We start from the raw sequence: 27,048 nt of genomic DNA, 5'->3' as shown, positions 1-27,048 counted from the left end.
TCAGTTCGTGGCTGCTAAACTACAAACCCCAAACGGCTTTGCAGCTTCTCCTTCCCGCCTCTTTTAGTGGAACCCGGAAGAGAATGAGGCAAAATGGCAAGAAGGGACCAGTAACGTTTCTGTGGTAACGGGACTGTGGGGCTCTGTTCTAAGGAAGAAGATGGAAGCGCCTGGCGCCTACAGGTGCATCGAGTGCAATGGGAAGGCTACGGAGCTTTATAGAGACTATCAGCGCGGCGTGTTGCGCATCTCTATCTGTGTAAGTTGCGGGAGGACAAAGGATGGTCGAGGAGAAACAATGAGAAAGGGAATTGGCGAGGTAGAGGAATATAAGCGAACTTGTAGATGGTCTACCACGTTGTAAATATCACCCCCAAACTGTAGAATAAAGAGCTACAGAACAAAGATATGGAAGTGAGTATGCTTTCAGCCCCTCTCCCTGTTGTTATCTGTATATTGGCATTTTTAATTGGCTATTTATACCCGTTTTTCTCGCCAATGGGGCACCAAAGTCTTACAGCATTGGTTTCCCCCTTCATTTTTTCCATATCAACCCTGTAAGGTGGGGGGAGACTGAGACTAGCCCAAAATAACTCATAATTTGCGCAGCAGGGTCTGACTGCCAGATCCCAGTCCAATATTCTGATCACTACAGCACATTGTCATTTGGATTCCAGGGCAGAAATATAAAAGTCCTTGTGGAACTTCTCCCCCCTCAGGTATCTTGAACAGTGTTCCCTCTAAGCTGAGTTAGTGTGAGCTAACTCAGTTTTTTAGCCTCCAGCTCACACACTTAGCTCAGGAAGGATGGCTCCAAAACAAACTGATCTATGCATTAGCCAAATCGCTCACTCACAACTTTAATGCCAGTAGCTCACAAAGTAGAATTTTTGTTCACAAGACTCCACGGTTTAGAGGGAGCATTGATCTTGAGTACCATAATTTCAAGTTTTCCAGTCTTTTTTTTTTAAAAATCCTGGAGGTCAGATTTCAGATGGCTGTGGTTTCTCTGTTTAAGTTGTCTTGAGAATTTCTGGAGGGAATGAAACCCTAGAACTCAACTAAATAAAACAAGACATTGAATTTAAATGTTCCCTTAATCTAGAAACACCAGATGATTCTGAAATCTGAGAAAGCCCATTTGAGTCAAAGTTGTGGTGCTGTATCTTGCTATCAAAACAAAGTGACTTCAAGTTCATCAAGTGGGCTCTGCAAGCTATGGGATTTTCCTGAGACTTTTTCTTGTAATATTCTTGACTGTCAGGATTGTTTTCTTTTAATTATCTGAGCACACTTTTATCTAGTGCTCTGCTCTCTAAGGAGCTCAGAGTGGTGTATATGGTTCATTCTTCTTCCAGTTTGTCCTGACAACTTTGTGAGGTGGGTTAGGCTGTAAGTATGATTGATTCAAGGTCACAGTGAGTTGCAGAGTGAATGAGGATCTGGACCAGGATCTCCTTGGGTCTAGTAAAGGGGTCTCCAGCCTTTTTGAGCCCATAGGCATCTTTGAAATTCTGGCATAGAACTGTGGGCACAGGCATAAATTTCGCTGCTGCAGATTACTTTCATTCTCAGAGTGAAGATCCTCCTGCTGTGGTAGCAGCTGCTCCTATAGCAATGTTTTTTAAAATCTGCACAGCCAATCAGAAGCCTTGTTTAGCAAGTACACCATCTGGCCCCACCCACCATCTAAAAATACTTGGCGTGTGCCAGAAAAGGTATTAGCAGATACTGTGGCACCCATGGGCACCAGGGGGCTGGTCTGGTACTACTCTGGTCTCTGTGCTACACTGATTCTTCTAGTTGTTGAAACTAGCATTCACCCATGATCCTGATTTCTAGTTTTTATTTTTAAAGGCTAAGCAGAGATGAGTACTAGTTAGAGATGTATTTGAGTTGGAGAGTCTTCCCATTCCCTGTCACGTCTAGGTGAATAGATTGCCTAGAAGGTGGAGGGCATGTTCTGTTACAGCTTATAGGGATTCCCTCATACATAGGTATTGTGCCCACATGGAGAAGGATCATGCCCTATTAACTTATTATTCTGCTGTTATCATAGCTGTGACCATCAGAAACAGTAGGTTAGAAGTGTTTTAAAAACATACAGTATATTCTGGTCCTCTGAAGCATAGTGAATGCTTTATTCGAACACAGGTATCCAAAACCTTTTTCTAGGCCAGTGCATGGTATATAATTATCCTTCCCAATTTCTTGTCTTAATCGTTATCAAGAGTGCAAGGATGGTCTCTGTGTTCCTCTTAAAGTGCAATACCGTGCAATTTAAGCCAACTGAAGTTAGTGCTTTGGGACATGAAAGAGGCCAAATGAATTTGTTGAAGGCTGAAATAATTCTGCATTGGATTGTACTGCAAATTTCCTAAATCCAAATTTATCCTCACTTAATTGTTCTCGATTGTATTCCAGTCTTTCTTTGAATTATATTTGTTAGTATTTCTGAAGTGTGCCTTAATCATCTATATACTATTTCTCAAATGTGGCCCCCATCTACGGATATCTGAACTGCAGATCGGTGTCACACTGACTCTAAACAGATGTTTCTGTAAACTTGGAAGGTACCCCAGGTTTGCAGAAAAATCTGACATCCTTAAAAATGTATTGAGGGGTTTAAATCCCCCCCAGTACAAAAGTGTTGTCTGCGCACTTACCTTTCCCCCCCCCCAGCTTGTGGCGGTAGAAGCCAGTCTGCGCCTGGGAGCCTCTGCAGGCCTCACTGCATTGGTAGCACTGCCTGGAAGCCTTTGTGGGCCCGCCTGCATCAGCACCAGCACCCAGGAGCTCTCCAGGCCCGGTGGTGGTGCCCGGGAACCTCTGTGGGCCCAGAACAGCTCTCAGATGCTGCTGCAGCTGGGCCTGAAGCCGCATATGGCTTGGCAACAGGAGAGCCACCTCAGGCATGGAGCAGCTTCCTGTCACTGCAGCTGCCACAGCTAGTAAATTAAGGAGAGGGAAGAGAGATGGGGGGATATTGACAAGTAGGGGGGCAGGAGAAATACAGACACAGTGGGTTGACAGAGAAGGGTAGGGGTAGATTGTTGGAGGGGGGACAAAAGGGTGGGGGATAGGTTGACAGAAGGGGAAAGGTAAATTGATGGAGAAGTGGTGGGGGCATAAGAGATGGGGTGGGTTGGCAGATAAGGGGAAGGGAGAAAGAGGGTAGATTGATGGAGAAAGGGTGGGGATGAAAGGGGAGACTGTCAGAGAAGTAGAGGGGGAAGATTGACAGGAAGGGAGGGGGTGAGAAAAAGGGGGAAGATTATTAGAGAGAAGGGGGAAGAGGGAAGGATACAAAGGGAGGAAGGGATGCAACCTTCCAAAAGGAATCAAAGGGGGGAAGGGATGGAACCTTCCAATAAGTTTTTTGGGTGTCCCCATTTGTTGGTAGTTCAGCACTTCGGTGGGAAGGTAACAGCATTCCGTGCACCTTGGTGTCTAGTCATGCCAGCCATATGACCACAGAAACATCTTCGGACAGCACTGGCTCTTTGGCTTGGAAACGGAGATGAGCACCGTGCCCTAGAGTCGGATTCGACTGGTTTTCGAGCAAGGGAAACGTTTACCTTTACCTATTTGTTATATTTAATCCTGAACAATAGCAGAGTGTGGATCAAAAAAATCATAGTGAGGCCAAGTAGAGCCAAGCCACTCTGCAAATGGACAAAATCACCTTTTAGTAAGGTCTGCCTGAGGAGGTCAGAAATGCCCCCCCAACTATCATTTTGCAGAATGTGTAAAACAGAATTGCCCATGAGAGTATTTTTATAAAGAGATTATAACTGTAGTATAATGGCAAAGTTTAGGAAGTTGTTTAGAGGATTATAAACATTTGTTCTGTGTATCATCTTCCTTTTACTGCATTGTATTCTTCCTTTATACCCCACTTTCTGAATTATGACATGGCATGCCTAGACCGGTTTTTTCTTTTTGTCGTTTTTTGTTGTTTACACTGTTTTCCAGTTTTGCAGTCATAATTCTAGTGCAGTGTTCATTGGAGGTCCTTGCTGTTAAGTTATTTTTTAAAAAAATTGTAATCTACCTTGAGTCACAGTGAGAAAAGTGGGCTGTAAATAAAATGTACAGTTGGGGGTATTTTCTACCAGCCTGGGGGAAGACCCAGATGTTAGCTGGAAAACAGGAATAGTGGAGATAAGCAGTGATGTGGGGCAGAAAACTTTCTAATACTATCTTGTTACATGGTAAAATTTACAACCCACATATGTAAATATAACCTGTTTGTTTATAGTTGTTATGACTGTTGTGCTGAAAATCAATCATGTTAAATGGGTTAAGTGTGGAATATAAAGCATGGACCAACCCCATTGCTTGTATATGGTACAGGCTTGTACATAGTGTGTTTGCCTTCTTTTGCTAACATTATTTAAGTTTTACTAGCATTATTTAAATTATTTATTTAAATGTGAATAGGAAAATCTGCTGATTGATATTTTCCAACAATATCTAAAGAAGGAAAAGGGAGGACAGACTGTGTGGAAGGGGGGAACTGAAGATGCTGGTGGGACAGAAACATGTAGGTGAGTGAGTGAGAGGGAAGGAAAGGAGGTAGGCTTCAGGGGGTTTAGAAGGGAAAATGAGAGAGGGTGGTAGTGGGGAAATGAGACCCACATGGGTCATCTGCTTGTAAGTTTGCAGTTCTGTGGTGGTCACATTATCTTTATTTTGTTTTGGAGGATGGGTACTGTTGTACTGTACCTAAATCTCAGTAGCCTATAGCCTACATCTTTAGATTAAATGGATCTGTGTTTTAAGTCATTTCCTGCTGGTTTCATAACTGAAACTGAGATCCTCCATTTCTACAAACGTATTTCTTGTTGGTTTCTTTTATGCTTTGCCAAATTCCCACCTAAGGATGCACAGTCTTCCGTTGGTTTCTGCTTCTTCTCTTTTTACTACATTGTCTGAAAGCTCTTCCCTTGGTTATAGCTGCCAAATATTCTCTCCGTCTTTCTGTTTCCCCCCCCCCCTTCTGTCAGCTCAGCAGTGTTCACTTGTAATAGTTGTGCTTTGGCTTGCATTTTCATAATTTGAAAGGCCTTACCTGTCTGGTGAATTAATGAATTGCTCCATAGAGTTCCACTTATCTTTGAGCAATCCTTCTTTGGAATCCTTTGCTTTCCTAATAATTAGGCTGTTATTTATTGGCCTTGGACCAGCTTACAACGGTTTCTCCAAATCAAAATAGTCCAATCCCTAAGTGGTCATAAGCATAGCAATTAAATAGTTTGTGACGTGAAAGAGGCTAAATGACATTTAAACTACATTTCATACCCATAAAATATATTTCAAAAAACAAACAATAAATGCTTACATCACAACCATCTATATCGATTCCAGATTGGCATCAGAAGGGCACTGTTTTCTACAGACATCCACCTGCCAAGTGAGAATTTTTTTACCAAGATGCTGCTGAGGTGGGGAGTAGGGCTCAGTCCCAGGTGTGGTGGTGATGGTGCCTCTGGTGGTCTGCAGAGGAAATAGGTGGATGATCACTCTTGGCTCTTAGAGTACCACTTCTCTTCAGAGCTACGTCACCTGTCAGTAGTGCCTGTTAGAAACGTGGGCAGAGTGGGCTTAAAAGCAGAGCTCAGTCTCAGGAGTGTAGTGCCAGTTTGGTGTAGTGGTTAAGTGCACAGACTCTAATCTGGGAGAATCAGGTTTGATTCCCCACTCCTCCACTTGCACCTGGCTGGATGACCTTGGGCAAGCCATAGTTCTGGCAGCCCCACCGACCTCACAGGGTGTCTGTTGTGGGGAGGGGAAGGGAAAGGAGTTTGTAAGCCACTCTGAGACACCTTTGGGTAGTGAAGGGCGGGGTATAAATCCAATCTCTTCTTCTTCTTCTTCTTCTTCTTCTTGTACTGATTTCCTGTTGCATTCTTGTTGCAAGATGAGAGAAGTCCTCATTATCATCACCTGACTCTGCCGTCATTAGGTCACTGAACAGCCAACTATAGGTGTTTGTTGTTTGCCTTTAGTAGGTTCAGAGGAAAGTGGCAACAATGATACAGAAGTTGGTAAGAAACGTAATACCTGAGTAAAAGCAGTGAGATGGTGACACTGTAAAAATGTCTATTTTGGTGAAAGTTTGTGATAAGACTTTTACAGCACATCTTTCCGGAGTTTCCATATGTTGACTTGGCTTACTTACCAGGCATTATTTAGGGTTGTCACAACCACTGTTCCCTCTAAGCTGAGTTAATGTGAGCTAGCTCACAGTTTTTTAGCTTCCAGCTCACACATTTTTTTCTTAGCTCAGGGAGGATGGCTCCAGAGCGAACTAATTGATGCCGTAGCCAAATCCCTCACTCACAACTTTAATGCCAGTAGCTCACAAAGTAGAATTGTTGCTCACAAGACAACACAGCTTAGAGGGAACATTGGTCACAACCCCACTACATCTCCCAAGCCTTCTGGTACACAAAGGGGTGTGGTGGAGATGAGATACAGCAGGACTGCCTCCTCTGCTCAGAAGAGATCCATGTTTTAGTTGTTACAGATTGCAGCTGTGAGGAGGGAATTTGTGTACTTTTGAGCGTCCTACCTGCCTATGGACTCCCTTTCCAGCTGTTGAGTGCATTTTTGCATGCCTGTAAACCCCCCCCCCATATACAGCCACCCCAATCTAGCAAGGGACATTGTATTCCTTTGGCTCCTTTGAAAGTATTTGCACAATTATTCGAGAAACAGCTGTTGAAGATCAGTTGCCTTGCTAACAGTATGTCTCTGCTAGGTTCACAGCATGTGTTTTGCTTTGATTTCACACATCTGAACAGAATCCCATGTGCATGTTACTGTATTAGAATAACATGTGGGTTGTACTTGCACTCTCAGTCTGGGAGCTTCAGTGTCCCATTGTGTTCAAAGGCTAGCACTTTTTTGCTTCAGTTGAAAAATATATTAAACACATCTTTATTCAGCTTTATTTTTAAAATGGCCAACATATGCTTTAAAACAGTTGGGTAATGGAAGTTCTGTTCACATGTAGCTGCATAGGAGCAAAGAGAGAATTTTGATAACCAGTCTAAACCCTATTCTCTGGAATGATGCTCATGCTACTTTTTCCCCCTCAAGGAAGACTGTACACAGTTCTTTCTATCCTTACAAAACCTCCATTTGAACCCTTAAAGGAGGTTCCCCTTCAATGGCTTCACATGAAGACCCGCTTCTTCACAGTGGTGACTTCTGCTAGGAGAGTTTTGGGACTGGGAGCCCTGTCAGCCAGGAAAGGCCTATGTGTTTTCCAAGAGGACCAGGAAGTCTTCCAGCCAGTCTCCACTTTTATTTCAAAGGTGAACTCAGCCTTCCACAGGAGTCAAGAAATTCATCTCCCATCCTTCTACCCACATCCTAGACACCCCAAAGAGAAAGATTGGCACTCATTAGACCTCTGGTGGGCTTTCAGAATTTACCTCCGATGTACAGAGTTCATCACAAAGACAGACTGTCTTTTCATTTCCCCCTGAATAAGGGGAAGAAGATGACCACATTGGCAATTGGCTATGCCATTCGCCAGTGCATCTCCCATGCCTGCAAGGCAAGCAACATTCCGGTTCCAGCAGACATCACAGCAGACTCTGTGAGAAGTGTAGCCGCTAATGCAGCCTTTGATCATCAAGCCTCAGTGAAGGAAATAAGCAATGCAGCCACATGGTCTTCAGTTTCAACATCTATTAGACACTACAAACTTAACTCCTCCTTGGCCAATGCCACCTTTGGACATAGAGTGCTGCAGCATGTAGTGCCAGACTCCAACAACAAGCCCTGCTGCCGGGTGCTGGTAGGAAGCCACCCCCCGTATAATTGTGGCCTTAGTTAGGAACCAATGATTGTGTGTAAGCCACTCAGAGACCCTTCGGGGTTCGAGCGGGATATAAATTGAATGATAAATAAATAAATTCCCACCCATCACTGGGTCACTGCTATTGGAAGTCCCATATCAAGATGCCCTCAACTAATTGATGCCGTAGCCAAATCCCTCACTCACAACTTTAATGCCAGTAGCTCACAAAGTAGAATTTTTGCTCACAAGACAACACAGCTTAGAGGGAACATTGGTCACAACCCCACTACATCTCCCAAGCCTTCTGGTACACAAAGGGGTGTGGTGGAGATGAGATACAGCAGGACTGCCTCCTCTGCTCAGAAGAGATCCATGTTTTAGTTGTTACAGATTGCAGCTGTGAGGAGGGAATTTGTGTACTTTTGAGCGTCCTACCTGCCTATGGACTCCCTTTCCAGCTGTTGAGTGCATTTTTGCATGCCTGTAAACCCCCCCCCCATATACAGCCACCCCAATCTAGCAAGGGACATTGTATTCCTTTGGCTCCTTTGAAAGTATTTGCACAATTATTCGAGAAACAGCTGTTGAAGATCAGTTGCCTTGCTAACAGTATGTCTCTGCTAGGTTCACAGCATGTGTTTTGCTTTGATTTCACACATCTGAACAGAATCCCATGTGCATGTTACTGTATTAGAATAACATGTGGGTTGTACTTGCACTCTCAGTCTGGGAGCTTCAGTGTCCCATTGTGTTCAAAGGCTAGCACTTTTTTGCTTCAGTTGAAAAATATATTAAACACATCTTTATTCAGCTTTATTTTTAAAATGGCCAACATATGCTTTAAAACAGTTGGGTAATGGAAGTTCTGTTCACATGTAGCTGCATAGGAGCAAAGAGAGAATTTTGATAACCAGTCTAAACCCTATTCTCTGGAATGATGCTCATGCTACTTTTTCCCCCTCAAGGAAGACTGTACACAGTTCTTTTTATCCTTACGGAACCTCCATTTGAACCCTTAAAGGAGGTTCCCCTTCAATGGCTTCACATGAAGACCCGCTTCTTCACAGTGGTGACTTCTGCTAGGAGAGTTTTGGGACTGGGAGCCCTGTCAGCCAGGAAAGGCCTATGTGTCTTCCAAAAGGACCAGGAAGTCTTTCAGCCAGTCCCCACTTTTATTCCAAAGGTGAACTCAGCCTTCCACAGGAGTCAAGAAATTCATCTCCCATCCTTCTACCCACATCCTAGACACCCCAAAGAGAAAGATTGGCACTCATTAGACCTCTGGTGGGCCTTCAGAATTTACCTCCGATGTACAGAGTTCATCAGAAAGACAGACTGTCTTTTCATTTCCCCCTGAATAAGGCGAAGAAGATGACCACATTGGCAATTGGCTATGCCATTCGCCAGTGCATCTCCCATGCCTGCAAGGCAAGCAACATTCCGGTTCCAGCAGACATCACAGCAGACTCTGTGAGAAGTGTAGCCGCTAATGCAGCCTTTGATCATCAAGCCTCAGTGAAGGAAATAAGCAATGCAGCCACATGGTCTTCAGTTTCAACATCTATTAGACACTACAAACTTAACTCCTCCTTGGCCAATGCCACCTTTGGACATAGAGTGCTGCAGCATGTAGTTGATCATCAAGCCTCAGTGAAGGAAATAAGCAATGCAGCCACATGGTCTTCAGTTTCAACATTTATTAGACACTACAAACATAACTCCTCCTTGGCCCATGCCACCTTTCGACAGAGTGCTGGAGCATGTAGTGGATGATAGTTAATTCCCACCCGTCACTGGGTCACTGCTATTGGAAGTCCCATATCAAGATGCCCTCCTCCTTAGAGCAAGAACAGAACCTTGGATACTCACCATGAGGGTTCTTTCGGCTCTGAGGTTTTGCCCCACCACAAAAAAAAGAGTCTTGCATTTAATCAATCCTATGTGCTCAAGCAACATGGGGGAAGATACTTGTTTCTTGTAATCCTTCCTTAATCCTGTTTATACTGTTCTTCTGGTTATCAGTTGTTTTGTTTCCACAGTAGCTTGCTTACCTGTTACGGTTGGGTTTTTTATCTGTGTTCTGTTCCTTCCTGTTCCTGAGTTCATTAGCTGGTGAAGTAACCAAACTGGACTGGGGTGACACCCACCTGGGAGACAGGAAGTTGAAAAGTTTAGTCCTGCCTCCCTGAGCAATTGGTAGGAATCACTCATATCAAGATGTGAAGTATTTTTAGAAAGTGGGCAGAGCCAGATGGGGCTTTAGTTCATCTAGGCTTCTTACTGGCCATTGGACATCTGATTTACTGTGCAGATCTTTAAAAATGTTGCTTTGGCAGCTGCCGCCACAACAGCTCAAGGATCTTTACTGTGTGACTGAAAGTCAACTGTGTATATTAAAGAAAATATTTTAATTTAAAAAGGCAGCCTGTAGTAAAGACAGATTTATACCAATTATAATTCTACTCTCACCTGATCTTATAGAGTTCTATACAGTTAAATCCATTTGTTGATACTGTTTTTTGAGCTTTTCTTACTATTTAGATTTTCATACTGCTTTCGGAGTCCAAAAACTGAGCTGAGGGTGACTCCCACCACAGGAAACAGTTTGAAGTTCCTGCCTCCCTAAGAGATGGTTGGGAATCACCCACAAGGTGTCCTCCAAGCCTCAGAGGAGAAGGACCCTTCATGGTGAGTGACCAATGGTCATTCTCATTCAGAACTGATACTAGCTAGATTAGTGTAATTAAGAATGGTCTCCATTTTTCTTGATTAGATTTCTCCCGAATGGGGATGCAAAGCTATTTACATCATTCTCTTCTCTTCCATTTTATCCTCACAACAATCCTGTGAAGTTGGTTAGGCTGTGAGTATGTGACTGGCAAAAGGTCACCCAGGAAGCTTCCATGTTTGAACATGGGTCTCTCGAATCCTAGTCTGATACTTTTACACCTTGCTGGCTGTTGCATAGAGAGAGATTTCTCCATGTATCTGTAGAAGTGGGCTCTAGTCCATATAATGTTGATGCCGGAATAAAGCATTATGTTAGTCTTGAAAGTGCCGCAAAACTCCATTTTTAACATGACACACTAGTGCTCTGTGCCATGGCCTAAATAAGCACATTTGAGGAATTCTGTCAAATAGCCTACTATCAATAAGGCTAACTACCCATAATTAGTGAAGTGGCATGTGTTCAGGCAGTCATAGGTAAAATGGCAAAGGTTTTCTTTGCTCGAAAGCTAGTTGAATCCAACTCATTTCCGTTTCCAAGCTGAAGAGCCATCGCTGTCCGAAGACATTTCTGTGGTCATGTGGCCAGCATGACTAAACACCGAGGGACACAGAACGCTGTTACCTTCCCACAGAAGAGGTACCTATTTATCTACTTGCAATTTCTTGCTTTCGAACTGCTAAGTTGGCAGGAGCTGGGGCCAGAGATGGGAGCTCACTCCATCACATGGCACTAGGGTCTCGAACTGCCAAACGACAGTCATGCTAACCCACCAACCATGGTTTTCACATGATGTCTGAATTGAGCCAGTAGGGTTGCTTACCCTGAAAGGAGTAAGTGGAGCTGCTATTGGATCCACATCTCCAGATGGATGTTCAAGTTTCATTTGTTGCATTAATCAACTTCATTTGGTTCACAAGCTGCATCCCTTCATATAAAAACTAGAGCTGGCTACAGTCATTCATATTCTAGTCAAAACAAGCATATTACTGCAATGGGCTCTTTGTTGGGCTGCTTTGGAATTTGTATATCAAGCATCCTTAAAACAGGAGGAGAATTATATTTTTATGAATGATAATAAGCACCTGGGATGGTTGCTGGGAGAGGAGGAGAGAAGCAGCTGCAGTGGGAAGGAATAAAACAAGTTTTAACCGCAGCTCTTTCTCTCCAATGACAAATTGTCCTCCAAATGGAGTTTATTATCCTCCATCCAGTAAAACTTCTGTTCCTGTTATAAAAACTAAAATGGAGGTCATCTTTTATAGCCCTCGCTATGTTTCCTCAGCAAGACTGCCCTTGAAAGTGGCAGCGAGGGTATTTACATGCATAAAAATGGTTGGCAATCTGCTTACATTGTGTAGGAACATGGTTATTGCTGTTGATCCAGTTGGTGTTTTCCTTGATGCTGATTCATGCCATTTTCTTTGTGAGACTTGGAAGTTATTTTTGGATCTGATATTAATATATAAGCAAATGAAATATCTTTGTAGGATCAAAAAAGAGGTATTACTCCAGTTAATGTTCATTGCACTGTAGTCATGGGTTTGAATTTGTCCAGCTATACAGTTTCAGCTGTGAACTCTGAGTGAGCAAGACCCTGTCTGTGAGTACAGATTGCTCAAAATAATGAGATGACTGTTTATTTGTGGTTGTCTAAGTTAGTGGTTTTCATTATGTATTGTGGTAAGTTTATAACCTTACTAGGAAAGAAGATACTCTTTTCTTTGTTCTAAACCTAATGGCAATGAACAGTGGTCTAAAAGTTTTGGCTGGGTTTTAGTAGCCATCAGTTCTAGTGGCTTTCTGCTTTTATCAGATATAGAAGCACCATCTTTCTGTATTTTGTACCTGTTGCCTGGCATGGAAGGGTTTCCAGGTGAGGGGAATACCTGGGGGGAAATGGAAAAATTTAAAAACATTCAAGAGCTTTTAAAAACATTTTCTCATGTAAAAGTTGGAAATTTTGGAGAATGTTGGCTAAAGTTACTATGACATATTTTCTCTCTTGGAATGAATCAAATACTTAAAGAGAAGTTTTTATTAACCCAGAATGTCTAGTATGCAGATTTTTTACAAGAACCATTACTGTACTTATAGAAGCACTCCGCCTATTTATTTCATTGGTTACTTTTTAAAAATCGAGTATTCTTGAAATTTGCCTGCTGGTCACCAAAATTAAATTTCTGATCAGTGCTAGCAGTCTGCCGACTGTTTATGAATGCTGGCAATCAGTTTTTCTGAACAATCCTAAGTTTTGTTTTGTTTTAAGGAATCTTCTTACAGTTTCTGTAGCCTACATGCACCTTTATAAGCCTACCCTTACTAGTCCAATTTCTACACTGAAAATTCTTTCTGACATTTTTCTTTGTAAGGAAGATGCTCCAATCCCCTGATCATGTCATTCCCCCTTTGCTATATCTTCTCCATCCCTTTTTAAGCCTTTCTGAAACCAGGCGTCAGGAACTGTGCACAGTATTCTACATGTGTGGACATTGTAGGTTTATATAATGGAGGTATAGTACTTGCTGTCTTGTTTTCAGTCCCTTTCCTAATAATTCCAACCAGTGCATTGGATCCAGGGCCATCATTCCCATCATTAGAATGGCACTTCCTTGCCTCCCTCATCTCGCTGCAGCCCAAAAGCCTTCTCAAAATGCCACTTCTGGGGGGGACTTGGAAACCCCAAGGATAGCATGAGGGGTGAATCTGCAGTGGATGGAAGGATTCAGCAGTAATGTATTTGAGAAAATCTACCATTGGATCCAACCCTTTATGATTTCCTTATTTACTACTGTAACAAACCACTCTCATGGGCTGGTTAGAATGTAGCTGTGCTTCCGGTATTGAATTATGGCCCCCATACTTGTATAACTCGCACGGATCCTTTTCTAAAACGTACAACTGCTTCTCTGTTTAATACGTGTGTTATAGTTAACTCTAAGTGCCTGTTTTGCACATCATATCAAAACATCTTCACATAGCCAAAATATACGGTCTCGGTAAGAACACTTTATGAGCTGCTAGTACATTTCCTCGGAGTCTGGCAGTTGGTGAATAGCTGGCTTTCTCTGCCTCCTGATGTATATGAATTTAATGGCTGAGTTTAATGCTGGGTGAAACTTGAAACTGTTCCTCATGTTTGTGTTTTGCTTTTGTGAAGACTTCAGATGAAAACCATAATGGGAAGATAAGAGCACAGAACATTTTGGTTACCCAAAAGAGGGATTGCTGGTGTGATTTACAGGAATCTTAATAAACATTTTAACTTTCTTCTGCTTTTTTATTTTCAGAAATCCTGCCATAAACCAGTGGACAAATATATTGAATATGATCCTGTTATAATCTTAATTAATGCTATCTTATGCAAAGCACAGGCCTACAGGCATATTCTGTTCAATACAAAGATAAATGTAAGTTCCTGGGACTTTTTCTCATCTTAGTGTATCATAAGACACATAGATATTGAGTCAGTGAAAGTAATAACGTGTAATAAATAATAATTTAGTCTGATCCCTCCCCCACTTCCTATAAGTGTACTAGAGACCTCCTTAAAGTTGCTTCATGAGGGTGGTGTTTTTTGAGAATGAAAAGACTTTTGAAAGTTACTCTTGTGTCCACATAACATACATAACCATATTAGCTTAATGTATAATTGTTGAGCAGACACTAGGGATGTGTACTCAGTATATACCAAGCCAAAAAAATACCAGAAAAATACCTTATTGGTATTTTTAGGTTATGTATTCAGCCAAATCAGATTTTCTAATCTGATTCGGTTACAACAGAGCCTGAATAAAAGCTGAATAATATTGGCTGAATAATATTGGCTTTTATTCAGGCTCAGCTGAACTGGTGCGAGTTCACCCACCTTTGGGGTGAACTCAAAAATACCAGAAAAATACCTTATTGGTATTTTTAGGTTATGTATTCAGCCAAATCATATTTTCTAATCTGATTCGGGTTACAACTGAGCCTGAATAAAAGCCAATATTATTCGGCTTTTATTCAGGCTCAGCTGAACCGGTGCGAGTTCACCCACCTTTGGGGTGAACTCATGCCACTTCTGGGTTCCTCACGTGAAAGGGAAGGGAAGGCATTTAAAGCCTTCCCTTCCCTCATTGAGGCATGCTGCTTCCACAAGCACAACTCAGGGAGGGAAGGTATTTAAAGAGGGAGAGAAGGGAACGTATGGAGCCAAATACATTTGGCAATACTGATTATTTCCCAATATCATACTGATACCATACTGGTATATACCGATATTTTTCGGGTTTGGTACATCTGAACCTGAAAAATATTGATTTTTTTTTTGTGCACACCCCTAACTGACACCGTGATGGCTAATTAATGGGAGTGGTCCCATGGTTTCCGTCTGTCTGGAGGCTAGTAACATGGGATACTTTTGCAGTGTATATACAGAGATGCAGTGATCATATGTGTGCTCATAGGAGACCATTCCGTCTGTGAAAAATCATCATGAGAGACTTGAGTTGTAGTCTTATTCCTTTAACATGTTGAAACCTGAACACTGGAGTGGGGGGTGTTGTTTGTTTTGGGTTTCTTTCTTTTCTTGTGTTAGGACAGTTCTGTTCTGCTTTGAGTGGGAAAAGATCCTGCACATCCTAACAGTGGCTGAACAGAAATCCAGGATTAAGCAGGCATGGGGTACTTTGAAATTCATTAGGTATCTTATATGCAAGTGTGATCTGCCTTGAGCCATTGGGAAGGGCCAGAATAGAAATTGAGGTAAATGAATTAGGTTCTGCGTGATCAGCTTGTTGCATTATTAACAATGTTAGTCCACTGTAGTGCTAGGCTTGTTGCATTATTAACAAAGTTAGTCCACTGTAGTGCTAGTCAGATCTATTATAGGCTTGCCTTAATGCGTTTGCTTCTCCAAAAAGCTTTGCTGTTAGTGCTCTTCAGTGCTGAACTGAAAAAAGATAGTTGCTTGACAGTATAGTCATAAAAAGGGCCATCGTAGCCTGGCCTCTCTTAAGTTGATGATATCCTTTGAATAGTCTAAACTCTTTGTGTGAGTATTTGTTCTTTGTGGCCTCCTGTTGCTGCTTAGCAGAGCAAAACACTTGAACTGTTTTAAGTCAGGTCATTTATTACTGTCAGCTAAGTGAGGTAGAGTATGCTTTGGGGGTTGGAGCCCCTCCCCACATCTGTACCTGCTTAGTGATTCTGCCCTTCATTCCAGGCTGTCTCATCTCTCACTTCAGGTTCAGTAGGGTCAGCAAAGAGAGGAAGGAACTAGTGCAAGCCAGTCAAGTCCACATGCAACTTGCTTTTCCTTCATTCCCCACATTTATTAGATTTTTTTGCCTAGGTGGGGAAGAAAGAGCAACTTTAAGAAGGTGCTCCCAAGACCTCTTATACTGCCCCTGTCTGGTGTAGTGGATAGGAGTGTGGATTCTAATCTGGGAGAACCAGGTTTGATTCCCCACGCCTCCACCTGCAGCTGCTGGTGTGACCTTGGGTCAGTCACAAGTTCTCTTGGAGCTGTTTGCTCAAGAGCAGTTCTTGAAAGAGCTCTCTCAGCCCCACCTACCTCACAGGGTGTCTGTTGTGGGGAGGGGAAGGGAAAAGAGATTGTAAGGCGCTCCGAGAATCCTTTGGGTAGTGAAGGGTGGGGTATAAATCCAATCTCTTTTTCTTCTCTGTTGTTTTCTTAATGTTAGTTATTCATTATTTTCTTAATGTTAGATATTCTGGGGGAAGAGAAGAAAAGTTGATCTGTGCATTTCATGCACAGGTCACCTGTTCTGCTTCTGTCATTCCTCATCTTCCCAACATGAGAAAAGTGCAAGACTGGCTTTAAAAGAGGATATTCACAGCTAACCTTATAGACCCTAGCAAATCAGCGTGCATTGCAATTGCAAGTAAGGATGATAAGGTTGTGGGCTGTGGGTGATAAGCCAAGAGACTATTTGAATTGAAGTGACTGCTTCTGATGACCTTCTTTTATACCCAAGATCCAAGGGAAGCTCTGCATATTTTGTTTGCTTTGTGAAGCTTATCTCAGGTGGTTACAACTACAGGATTCAAGCCAAAGCCCGGACCCTGATGATTTAATTAGATATGCCAAAGAATGGGATTTTTATCGAATGTTTGGAATAGCATCCCTAGGTAAGATCGAAGTTTATTTGCTGTTGTTGTTGCCAAATAGTCTTTTAAGAGTGTAATTTGATGCGTTTTAGACTTGTCTGAAATGCCTTTAAATAGCGAATGCAGAATTTCTGTGTTGTAATGTTCATTCATTATTACTCTCTCATCTTCCACTGATTTTGCTTAGTTATTGTGCTTTGTTTTAATCGTAAATTGCTTTGAGCTGTTTTGGAAGTATGGTGTATAAGTACAAACCACAATCCTTTGCATGTTATCAGTTGTTGTGCTTGTGGGCCCTGAAAGAACAATAAGTGGCTTTTGGGGGAGCATGGAATGCTACTGTGGATCAAAGGAGCCTGAAAAATCTTTGCAGTTCTCTGAATCCTAGGAATTAGAGATATCATTGAGATTAGAGATATTATTGTTTCTGTCTTTGCATAACTTTTGGATGATCCTGTTCATATACTTGTTGCTAAGTACATGGTCCATCCCCAAAAGATACATATTTCCAATCAAAACTGCTTTAAAAGCACCTTGTGAATATACATACTAAACTATTATACAGACTTCTTATTTATAATTGATCATTTAAGGAGCACTTTAAAATCTCAGTTCTTAAAATAGCTTGTTTCATCCCTCTTCCATTCAGAACAAACTGCCTTTTTGATTGGCATCTTCACTGCTCTGTGGTTAGCAAGACCGAGAGTCCTACAAACCAAGGCAGATTTCATCTTACTTCTGAAAGCGCTGCTGCTGTCTAGTTACGGAAAACTTCTGCTGATTCCAGCTGTTATTTGGGAGCATGACTATACTCATTTGTGTCTCAAGCTCATTAAAGTATTTGTCCTGACATCAAATTCTCAAGCAATTAGAGGTATTTTTCTCATTTTCTACTACTAGTATAATTATGTTTTGAAAGAGGTCAAAGTCTGACACATTCTTTCAGTCATAGCATATAGCTGATCCAGGTTCATCCCCCTGTTGACATGTTGAGCATCAAGCTATAAAACTGCAGAGAACTTAAATTTTATTCTCTGAGTCGTAAACTCCAGTGGAAAGAGACTGAAGTGTGTAACAGCTGACCCGAATCTATACATTATATTTTAAATGTCATTATTGGCTGAAAACATAATCCGATATTATGAATGGCTGAACTTTGATCAACAGGAATACCAGGGGTGGGTAGGTTATAAAATTTGTTACTGGTTTTGCCTGAGACATATATATATAATAGGTGGGTTTATTCACATGTATTATATTAGATACTCCTCTGAGCCACTCTGTGTGCCCTGGAATCTGTTTCTTCAGTCCTTTGCCAATGGAATGTTAATAAATCCCAGATCTGTTCTTGGTGTTCTCTATTTACCAAGTCTTTAGGAAGCCCAAGCAAAATCACTGCTATTTCAAGGAGAATTCTCTCCTATATCTAACTCTGAGCCTGGCCCCCATGCAGAGTATAGGCCAACTGGGGGGATACCCCAGGTTTGCAGACAAATTGAGAACATTTTTTTAAAATGCCAAATTAACTTTAGAGACAAAGATCTTATCTGCTATTTTTGAAGGCAGGAATAGCTGCCCACCTCTGCATTAGGCAGGCAGGGAAGGAGGAGCAGGGAGTGGCTGCTGGATCTGACAGATGAGGGGGAATAGGGGAGAGTGCTGCGGCAGTCCCTCAGTGCCCCCTCGCCTGCCACCTGAGCAGACAGGCTGGTGAAGAGGACGGGGAGCCACTGCTGCCTCCCTTTCTGCTGATGGCAGTGCAGGAGGGTGAGGAAGAGGAGGCTGGGGGAGGTGGTAGAGCTTCTGCTTGGTAAGCAGGAGGTCTCGGGTTCAGTGCCCAGCATCTCCAGTTAAAAGATCTGGCAAAAGTTGATGTGAAAGACCTCTGCCTGAGACCCTGGAGAGCTGCTGCCAATCTGAGTAAACAATACTGACTTTGATGGACCAATGGTCAGATTCAGTATAAGGCAGCTTTATGTGTCCTGGTGTGTTCATGTGACACGGCTGCCCCCTGCCACCACATGAACTGGGGGGGACAGGAACTGCCGTCACTGTCCTTGCTCTCTCTCTGCTGGACAGACTGCACAACAGCCATGCAGTGCTTGCCTGAAGAAGAGCAGTGAGTTTTTCCCCCTGCCCTGGTGTCAGGTGTGCTGGGCTGGTGCTTCCTGGACTGGCACCTCCTACACCCTCAGGTCTTCCTGCAACTGCACCCAGCCAACTGCACACTTTCCCTGTGTGCTCATTTTGTGAATCTCTCCCCAAGCTTTGGGTGGCTGGGATGCAGGAGTAGGTGGGTGGGGTTGGCAGTGGATAGGGGCAGATGGCCGACCTCACCACCACCACCCCGGCCTGGCTAGGTTTGATTCTCCCGTTGCAATCTCATGGGTCCCCCACTCATGTGCACTAATTGTCTGTTTTCAGTTTCTTTTTCCTAATATACCTTCAGATGTTCATGGTTCCCCCAATAAGTTGGATCCAGCAAAAAGCTTGCAGGAGGAGATGTGGGGCAATCCCCCCCTTCCCCAGGCAGTCTGTTGTTTCACAGAATCAGAGTTGGGTCATACAGGCTATCTAGTCCAACCCACTGCTCAATGCAGGATCATTGATTCTTGTTCCAAGAATCCTGCCCCCCCCCCATCACTGCAATAGCCCATACCGTGGTACATTTTGTTTACACGGCTCTCTTGGTCTTCCAAGATGATTTTAGAGCAAACAGTAGGCTTTGTGGGGAAGGCAGGAAAATGATCTACCAACTCCTGCAATGTTTTTCACTGGATCCAACCCAATGTGTAGGTTGTTCTCATTCAACACAGTTGTAAATTTCCTAATCAAAGTCAGTCTCTCTTGCTTCAGGTGGGGTAGTCGTGATGGTCTGAAGCAGCAGAACAAAGTTTGAGTCCAGTGGCACCTTTAAGACCAACAAAGTTTTATTCAAGGTATAAGTGTGCTTGCACACGAAAGCCTATACCTTGACTAAAATGTGTTGGTCTTAAAAGGTGCCACTGGACTCAAACTTTGTTCATTCTCTCTAGTGTTCGTGTGATTTTATTTTTTTGCTATCAAGTTGCAACTGACCTGTGGCAACCCTGTTTTCAAGGCAAGAGACGTTGAGAGGTGGTTTGGCATTGTCTGCCTCTCTGCAAAGCAACCCTATACTGCCTTGGTGGTTTCCCATGCAAGTACTACCCGGAGCTGACCCCACTTAACTTCCAAGTTCTGATGAGACTGGGCCATGTGAATGGAAGAGTTATATTCTGTCTTTCAAATATGCAGCTATTTTTCATTATATGGTGTCCTATTTGGATCCATTTCCCATCAAATTGGCACAATTTAAGATTGGTTTACATGTAGTAGATTTTCTAATCTCACTACTTTTACTTTAAAAGTTACGTAACAATGAATAATACAATTAATATACTGAATAGCTGTGAAAGAACTCAGTTGTGTTCAACAAGGAAAACAATAATTGCTTTTGTTACCTTTACAACTAAAGCAGTCAACTGAATATTGAGCTTAATAATCATTTTAAAGGTTATTGTTGGAGATCAGGAATCATCAGGAGTGAGTCTGTCCCATGAGATTCCACCAGGGTTCTGTGTTATCTCTGATGCTATTTAATCCTCATGTGAAACATTTGAGGGAGATCATTTATAGATTTGGGGTTGGAGATCATCAGTAAGCCAATGAGAGGCGGGTGCACTATCCTTATGTGATGGGGTTCAGTTGACCCTATTTCATTAGAACATAAGAACATAAGAGGGGAAGGGAAGACCGATTGGGGGAAGAGAAGACCGATTGGGGAGGCATGCCTCCACTTCAACTTCCACAGCTGCCCTGCCAGGAGCCACACAATATGTGTGAAAGAGCCGCATGTGGCTCCTGAGCCACGGTTTGGCCACCCCTGCTTAGCCTGTCATACCTGCAGGATCACTCCACCTGATATGTTCTCCTGTAACAGCTTTGCTCAGCAGAACAAAGTATTTAAAAAAAATATTAAAATGTGTTCACTTATACTGGAATGTTTTCTGTGATGGCTCTACGTGCTGGATTATTGTTTACTTTTCAGAGACTATGAAACTTAACTTTTTAAACAGATATTTTTGTAAAATGGGGTTATTCAGATTATAGGTCATACACGAAGGAGGACCCGCGATACTCGTGGGGGGGAGCTCCATGTGGAGGAGGGGGAAGCAGCCACAGGTGAGCCTTCTCCCCGTCTCCCCCGGGGCCCCCTGGCACCAATGGCGAGGCCCGTGTGGCTCCCAGCCACCGGCCTACCAAGCCTTCTTCCTCCTTACCCCCTGGCACTGGCGGCGAGGCCTGAGCTTGGCCTGCCAAGCCTTCCCCTTCCCCTCTCCCCCTCTCCCCCTCCCTGCAGCGGTGGTGAGGCCTGAGCAGCTCACAGCCACCAAGCTCACAGCCACCCCCAAGCCTTCTCCCGCCCCCTCGTGCCCTGTTGGCGGTGGCAGGACAGTTGTCGGGAAGTGCCTCCGGAGCGCTGATTTAGCGATCCGCACTCCGGGGGCCACTTGGCTATTAGATATATGGATAGGTTAAGAATGGGGCTTGATTTCTCGTATCAGTAATGAGTTAACCTTGATTACTTTTTGGAGAAAGGAATGTTAGAAATATCATAAGTAATCAGTTAAGGTTTGAAACTCTAGTAACAGTTTTTGATGTTACACACTGTTCCAAATCATGTATGCTTTGGCTTGGATCCACTGGAGCATTGGGGGCATTTTGGACTGCAGTGGGAGGGGGGGAAGTGAGAAAGTTATGCTCCATGGGTAGAAAACCTTCCGTCTGTGGACACATTCCACTGGATCCAAGCCATTATTCATAGGCCTCAAGTATTAACGGGAAATAGTATTCTGTCCAAACTAATTCATTTATACTCACTGTAGCAAACCTTCTGGAATGTTGCCCATTCCATTTCTCTTTTCTTTTGCAGTTACCTTGAATACAAGCCGAAAGCTTTGTCTGCTGGCCATTGTGAGTGGACTACTTTTGGAAAATGGTACCATCTATTTGTTCCAGAGGATCGGATGGAATGTTTGAAGCAGTTGTCTGTCTTTTTGCTAATGATGGATTTATTTATTTTTTGAAGATGTAAAGAAAGGAAACTTTTAGAGTCAGTTTCAATTGTTACTTTGCCACAGTGTTCTTGCCCTTTAGTTATAAATGCAGTGGTAAGGAAATGTACCTGTTGTTCCAGGCTGAACAGATGACATGCTGAAACCAATCAAGGACTTCAGTTTTCATGTACTGGTAGTTTACTTTATAGCAAACTTCGGTATTTTGGTCTTGCCAGAAAAGGTCTTTGACTGCTTTTATAACTGGATTCATAAGTATCTAAAAGAGCAGTACTAAGAAAATGGACTATATCATTTTGTTTTGGGGCACTTGGGAAAGAAAAAACCTAGATTGGTGGTTCTCTTATGAGGAAAAAGAAATTTACTCATGCAGAAGAAGAAACCATGCAGTACTTAAATATTTTGAGTTTATGAAATGAAGAGTGACAGATTGTTTTCCTGTAGCAATTAAAAAACACAGTCCAAACAGTATTGTTCTAAGACATTTTGTGGCAGCACATTTCTTAGGAATAGGGTATGCAGACTGCATTATTACACACCATAAGATTAAGCTTGCTTTAGAGGGTCATCACTTAGGTAGTTGTGCTTTGGAAATAATTTTGTATTTAGGTGTTAATCACACTTTTGATGTTTACAGATACGCTAAATAATAAAGCAACAGAGATGTTAAAATTCTCCAATTATATAGACCACTATATAATTTGAGACTTTTAACATCTCCCTTGCTTTATTATTATACAAAGCATTACCTCTGATGTAAAAGTAATTTTTAACATTCTTTTTAAAATTCAAAATAGTTTGTATTATCTCATACTTGTGGTATTATCTCACTTGTGGGATAGGGTGGGGTATAAATTGAATAAATAATAATTTAAGATGAGTTTGTATAACTTCATGAAGTCTTCTGCTTGGTTTCTAATCTTTTATTGCCATCTAATCCTTAATCTAGTGAAAACAACTGAAGAGTTTTATTCAATTAGACCTGTGTATATAATGAAGATTATTTATAGAGCTTTAAATATTAAAAATATAGTCTAAAATCAACTATTTTCTATTATTTTTGATTCTGTGTTAAATTAGGAATATAAGAACCAAATATCAAAGAAATGTCACTTCAAGAGCTTCCCTAGTGGGAAAAAATCTTGTTAATTTTTTTTGTTGCACTATATAAAATTGCAATCTGGAAGGTATGAATTACACTCAGCAATGACTGATGCTGTTGCTTACTTGGGCACAAGTTTGGGATTGATGGTTATCTGATCCTTTTCAACCTGATAATTCTGGTAAACAGCAGATTACATAAGTGACAAGGTAGCTGTAGTTTGTATACATCTGAACTACATCTACAGGTTCAGTACTAAATATTAACATTAAAAACTCCAACCGAGAACCAAAGGTAAAAATGTTCCCATATATGTAAAAATGAAAAGACCATGGGCTGTCTGATTCCTAAAGATAATTGCTTCTTTGAACATGTGTTTAAGATTTCGCTGCAGGAATATTACCAGGGCCTTTTGGCCAATACTAGATTTACCATCACACTTCTCCGGGCCAGTAGTAAGTGAAGTTGGTTAGAACAAACATTCCAATTAATCCTTACTGGGGAATTGACTGCTGCTATGTCCAGAGGAGAAGTGATCGTTTGTGATTAGAAAGCTATGTGCTACTCGTGTTTTCTCTCTTAACAAAATACATTCACTGGGGTGCTACCCATATCCCAAAGCAAAACACAATAAACCTAAGTGTGTACTGCATTGGTGTTCTGCTTTTCTTCTCTGAGGCCTAAATTAACAATTTAAATATTAAAAACAAATGTATTCTGGGTGGGTCCTGATTCGAAGGATGGCTCCTGTAGGCCCCCAGGTGCAAGCCATAGACCCAGAGCCCTTTGGCTTGAGCCCCTGGGTGTGCCCAGCCCTTATAGCGGCAGTAAAGAAGCAAGAAAAAACAGCTGAGATTATGTGCAGCTGGCAAGATGTTCTGCAATAATTCCTTTCCTTTGTTTGTGGTGGTACAATTCGGTTCCATGAGAATGTTTTCACAGAATGTATTATTGAGTGATGGTGAATATTCACAAAATAGTCTAGGCAAAATAGAAGTGTGGGGGGGCATGGCTGGAAATGCCCAAACGATAGAAGTCTTCTGTCAGGGGGCTTACTCCTGGTTTTCAGGTATCAGCAATGGCCCAAAGTGTACTTTTCAGCCTCTGGTGATTTCCAGATGCACCCTCTGCTGGAAGATCAGGATTTAGCTGTTACCGCACATATTTTAGTGAGCTTTTAGATTAACAGAGTAATCAAGGCTACCCTTTGGCAACATTTGGAAACACTGTTGTTTGTACAACCTGATTCAGAACACTAAACTTTAAAATTACATAGTGTAAACTGATCAAAAATATACAATTTTCTGCAATAAAGAATAACAGCTTACGTAAACACAAAATACTGATTGGGTGCAAAAGCTGCCTAGGTTCTGCACAAGAGGTTTGACTTACAACACACCTCATACTATATTTAAAAAAAAAACACCACACCTGAAACCTTGTTTTTGAAATATCCTTCAGTTTCAAAAGATATTTTCCAATGGCATAAGAGATGTTACTAAATAAAAGCTAGTTATTTATTGCTACCATTTGTATGCCAGCCTTTCAGCACATTAAGACACTTGACTGTACAGAACTAGATTCATAGTCCTTTTAGGTTCTACTGATAACTTTCAAAAGCTGAAAACTCAAGCTCCTAGAACTGCAGTTTCCTGACACCCTTTCCTCCATTGCTGCCGCCTCCTTTTTGCTGTCAAGTCACAGCTGACTTAAGGCGACCCCATAGGATTTTCAAGGCAAGGGACATTCAGAGGTGGTTTGCCATTGCCTGGTTCTGTGTCATGATGACCCTGGTATTCCTTGGAGGTCTCCCATCTGAATACCAGCCAGAGTGATCCTGCTTAGCTTCCAAGATCTAATGAGACTGGGCAAGCCTGGACTATCCAGGTCAGAGCTTGCAACCCCTGATTGTCCCCAAAACCTCTCCCAAAGTTCCGGGGAACCTCCAGGTGAAGTGTGTGGCTACACAGAGTGGGTGGGAATCATTGTAAATTAGAGACACTACCTCTGCTCTCAGTAAAGCATAAATGGATCCAAGCTGTTTGGACTAGTGACTAAAAGGGATATTTTCTAATAGCAGGACAATACATGAGACTGTCTCTAGAAACCAGGAGAGAGGCTTACTCAGTGCTGGCTAATAAGGTTTATAGGGAGGAAGATATTGTATCTTATAAAGTCAAACATACATATGTATTTTCATTTTATAAATGGCAGAAGACACTCAACCAGTGCACACAAGCAAGAAAGAGGAGGGAAAGGAAAAGGAAAGGAGAGAATGAAAGAGAGAGAAGGAAAGAAGGAAGAAAAGAAAGGAAGGAAGGAATAAGGAAAAGAGAAAGAAAAGGAGAGAAGTAAAGGAGGAAAAGATGGCAAAGAGATGGCTGGAGGGAAGGGAGGCTCTCCCACCCACCCCATCAAGCCCCTGCCACCCCACGGATCCTTTACTTACCGCTTCGGTGTGGGTCAGGGAAGCCAGGTGTGGGGCTCTCCAGGCCTCCCCTGGGCCACAGCACTTCAGCAAACTGGCGGCAGGGCTCTCCAGGCCTCCCCCAGGCCGCAGCGCTTCAGTGCTGGCCCAGGGAAACCAGCGGCGAGGCTCTCCAGGCCTCCCCCGGGCCGCAGCGCTTTGGTGCGGGCCTGGGGAAGCTAGCTGTGGGACTCTCCAGGCCTTCCCCCGGGCCACAGCGCTTCGGTGCAGGCCCAGGGAAGCCGGATGCGGGGCTCTCTAGGCCTCCCCCGGGCGGCAGCACTTCTGCGTGGGCCTGGGGAAGCCAGCAGCTGGCCTCTTTAGGCCTCCCCAGGGCTGCAGCGCTTCGGCTGTCACTACCATTTGCGCCCGCTTCTCCATTTTATCCTCACACCAACTCTGTGAGGCAGGTGAGGCTGAGAGTGTGTGACTGGCCCAAGGTCACCCAGTCGGCTTCCATGGCAGGGTGGGTAATTTGAGACTGGGTCCCCCAGATCCTAGTCTGGGGCTGTAACCACTACACCATGCTGGCTGTCTAGCTCCCCAGCTGCAGAATGGGAATAATAACCTACATAATTTATAGAATGAAAAGTGGCTTGATTGTTTAAAATGATAAATAAAATAAAAATCCTAAAAATAGGATTAAGCTACCCGAGGGCAGGAAGAAAAGGCACTACACAGTTGCATACATTGCTTGTATTTCCACTCAGACACCGCATAGTCCTGCGCTGCTTTGACAATTTTGACATACTTCCATGTAAAGCAAAGCAGCCCTTGTACATCTTTTGGGACAGTTAGGAACAGTAGTTTGGAACCCATGATACATCTCTGCCATCATAATGAGATTTCTTCCCTCTTCCTGCTGCCTACCAAATTACCCTTTAACTGTGACTCCTGTGAGAGACAGCGGACTCTCAGGACCAGCATGAAGGGCTCATCGAAAGTCTGTTGCAGGAGATTCTGCTGCTCAGAAGTGGGAAACTGCTATATTTAAGACACTGTGACAATTTCACAAAATCTGTTTTTTATTTTTGTTTTTTGCTAAAGCAAGTACTTATTTCCAATTCCTTTATGGACTACCTGGGCCAATAAAAAGTATTGTATCCCTTGCTTGGTATTTCATCGTTTTACAAGGATAGCTTTTGCTTTAATATGTTTCTAGGATTTCCAATGTACTAAGCTCAGGGGTTTTTTTTTACAGACCCTGAAATATGCTGCTAAATTCCAATTACCAGTCTAACTAAATTGAAGGATTAATTTTAAATCTTTGGATAAATTCCCTTTAAGCTACCACTAGTCCAATAAGTAAGCAAGATAAAATAAACAAGAGTGCAAAAAAAGGGGGGCAGAGTTTTTTGTTTTTTGTTTTCTTGGTACCCCCTTAGACATGCCTGTATAGGATGCTCTGACTTTGTCTGCTCCAAGTGATTCAAAAGGCTTTTCTGCTGACCCAGTCAAAACAGTTTAAGCAACAGCTGGCACAATTCAGACAGGCATAATTATTATTTGTGACAGAGCCTAGCACTGAGAATCTGAAATGAAATCTTGGAATATCACACGTGTGCCAACCTACCCTTCTCCACAGAATGGTTTCTTTGACCCATGAGGGGCCAGACGTTTAGCTGACAGGATAAAGTAAATATTTGTGAGGTGAAAAAAATGGAAATGTGTAGATGCTTACTAAAATAAAACCTCTGAGACTTACAAAACAGGCCTTCTTGAGGC

At 42.6% G+C, this 27,048-nt stretch overlaps 1 protein-coding gene across 3 annotated transcripts; it reads left to right on the top strand.

The window, feature by feature from the left end:
* The first annotated feature begins 91 nt into the window (after positions 1-91).
* On the top strand, positions 92-22,390 carry ARV1 (ARV1 homolog, fatty acid homeostasis modulator). Of its 3 annotated transcripts, none has more exons than XM_015429243.1 (5): positions 92-259; positions 13,835-13,954; positions 16,592-16,679; positions 17,308-17,532; positions 21,613-22,390. In XM_015429243.1, the coding sequence occupies exons 1-5, from the start codon at positions 161-163 to the stop codon at positions 21,717-21,719; spliced, it is 639 nt and encodes a 212-aa protein (XP_015284729.1). In that variant the 5' UTR covers positions 92-160; the 3' UTR covers positions 21,720-22,390. The 3 variants fall into 3 exon arrangements, with proteins under 3 accessions (XP_015284729.1, XP_015284728.1, XP_015284730.1); XM_015429242.1 differs by having other exon boundaries at positions 16,526-16,679; XM_015429244.1 differs by lacking the exon at positions 92-259 and adding an exon at positions 282-414 and having other exon boundaries at positions 16,526-16,679.
* Positions 22,391-27,048: the final 4,658 nt, after the last annotated feature.

Source organism: Gekko japonicus, unplaced genomic scaffold (genome assembly GCF_001447785.1).
Source record: "Gekko japonicus isolate JY-2015 unplaced genomic scaffold, Gekko_japonicus_V1.1 scaffold3390, whole genome shotgun sequence".
In the NCBI taxonomy this organism is placed as follows: domain Eukaryota; kingdom Metazoa; phylum Chordata; class Lepidosauria; order Squamata; family Gekkonidae; genus Gekko; species Gekko japonicus.
This window is presented reverse-complemented; position numbering and strand designations above follow the sequence as displayed.

Coding starts and splice junctions, on each gene's coding strand:
- ARV1 (XM_015429242.1), top strand. CDS start 161: ATGGAAGCGCCTGGCGCCTACAGGTGCATCGAGTGCAATGGGAAGGCT. Junction 16,680..17,307: donor GTTTGGAATAGCATCCCTAG/GTAAGATCGAAG, acceptor TCTTCCATTCAG/AACAAACTGCCTTTTTGATT. Junction 17,533..21,612: donor AAATTCTCAAGCAATTAGAG/GTATTTTTCTCA, acceptor TTTCTTTTGCAG/TTACCTTGAATACAAGCCGA.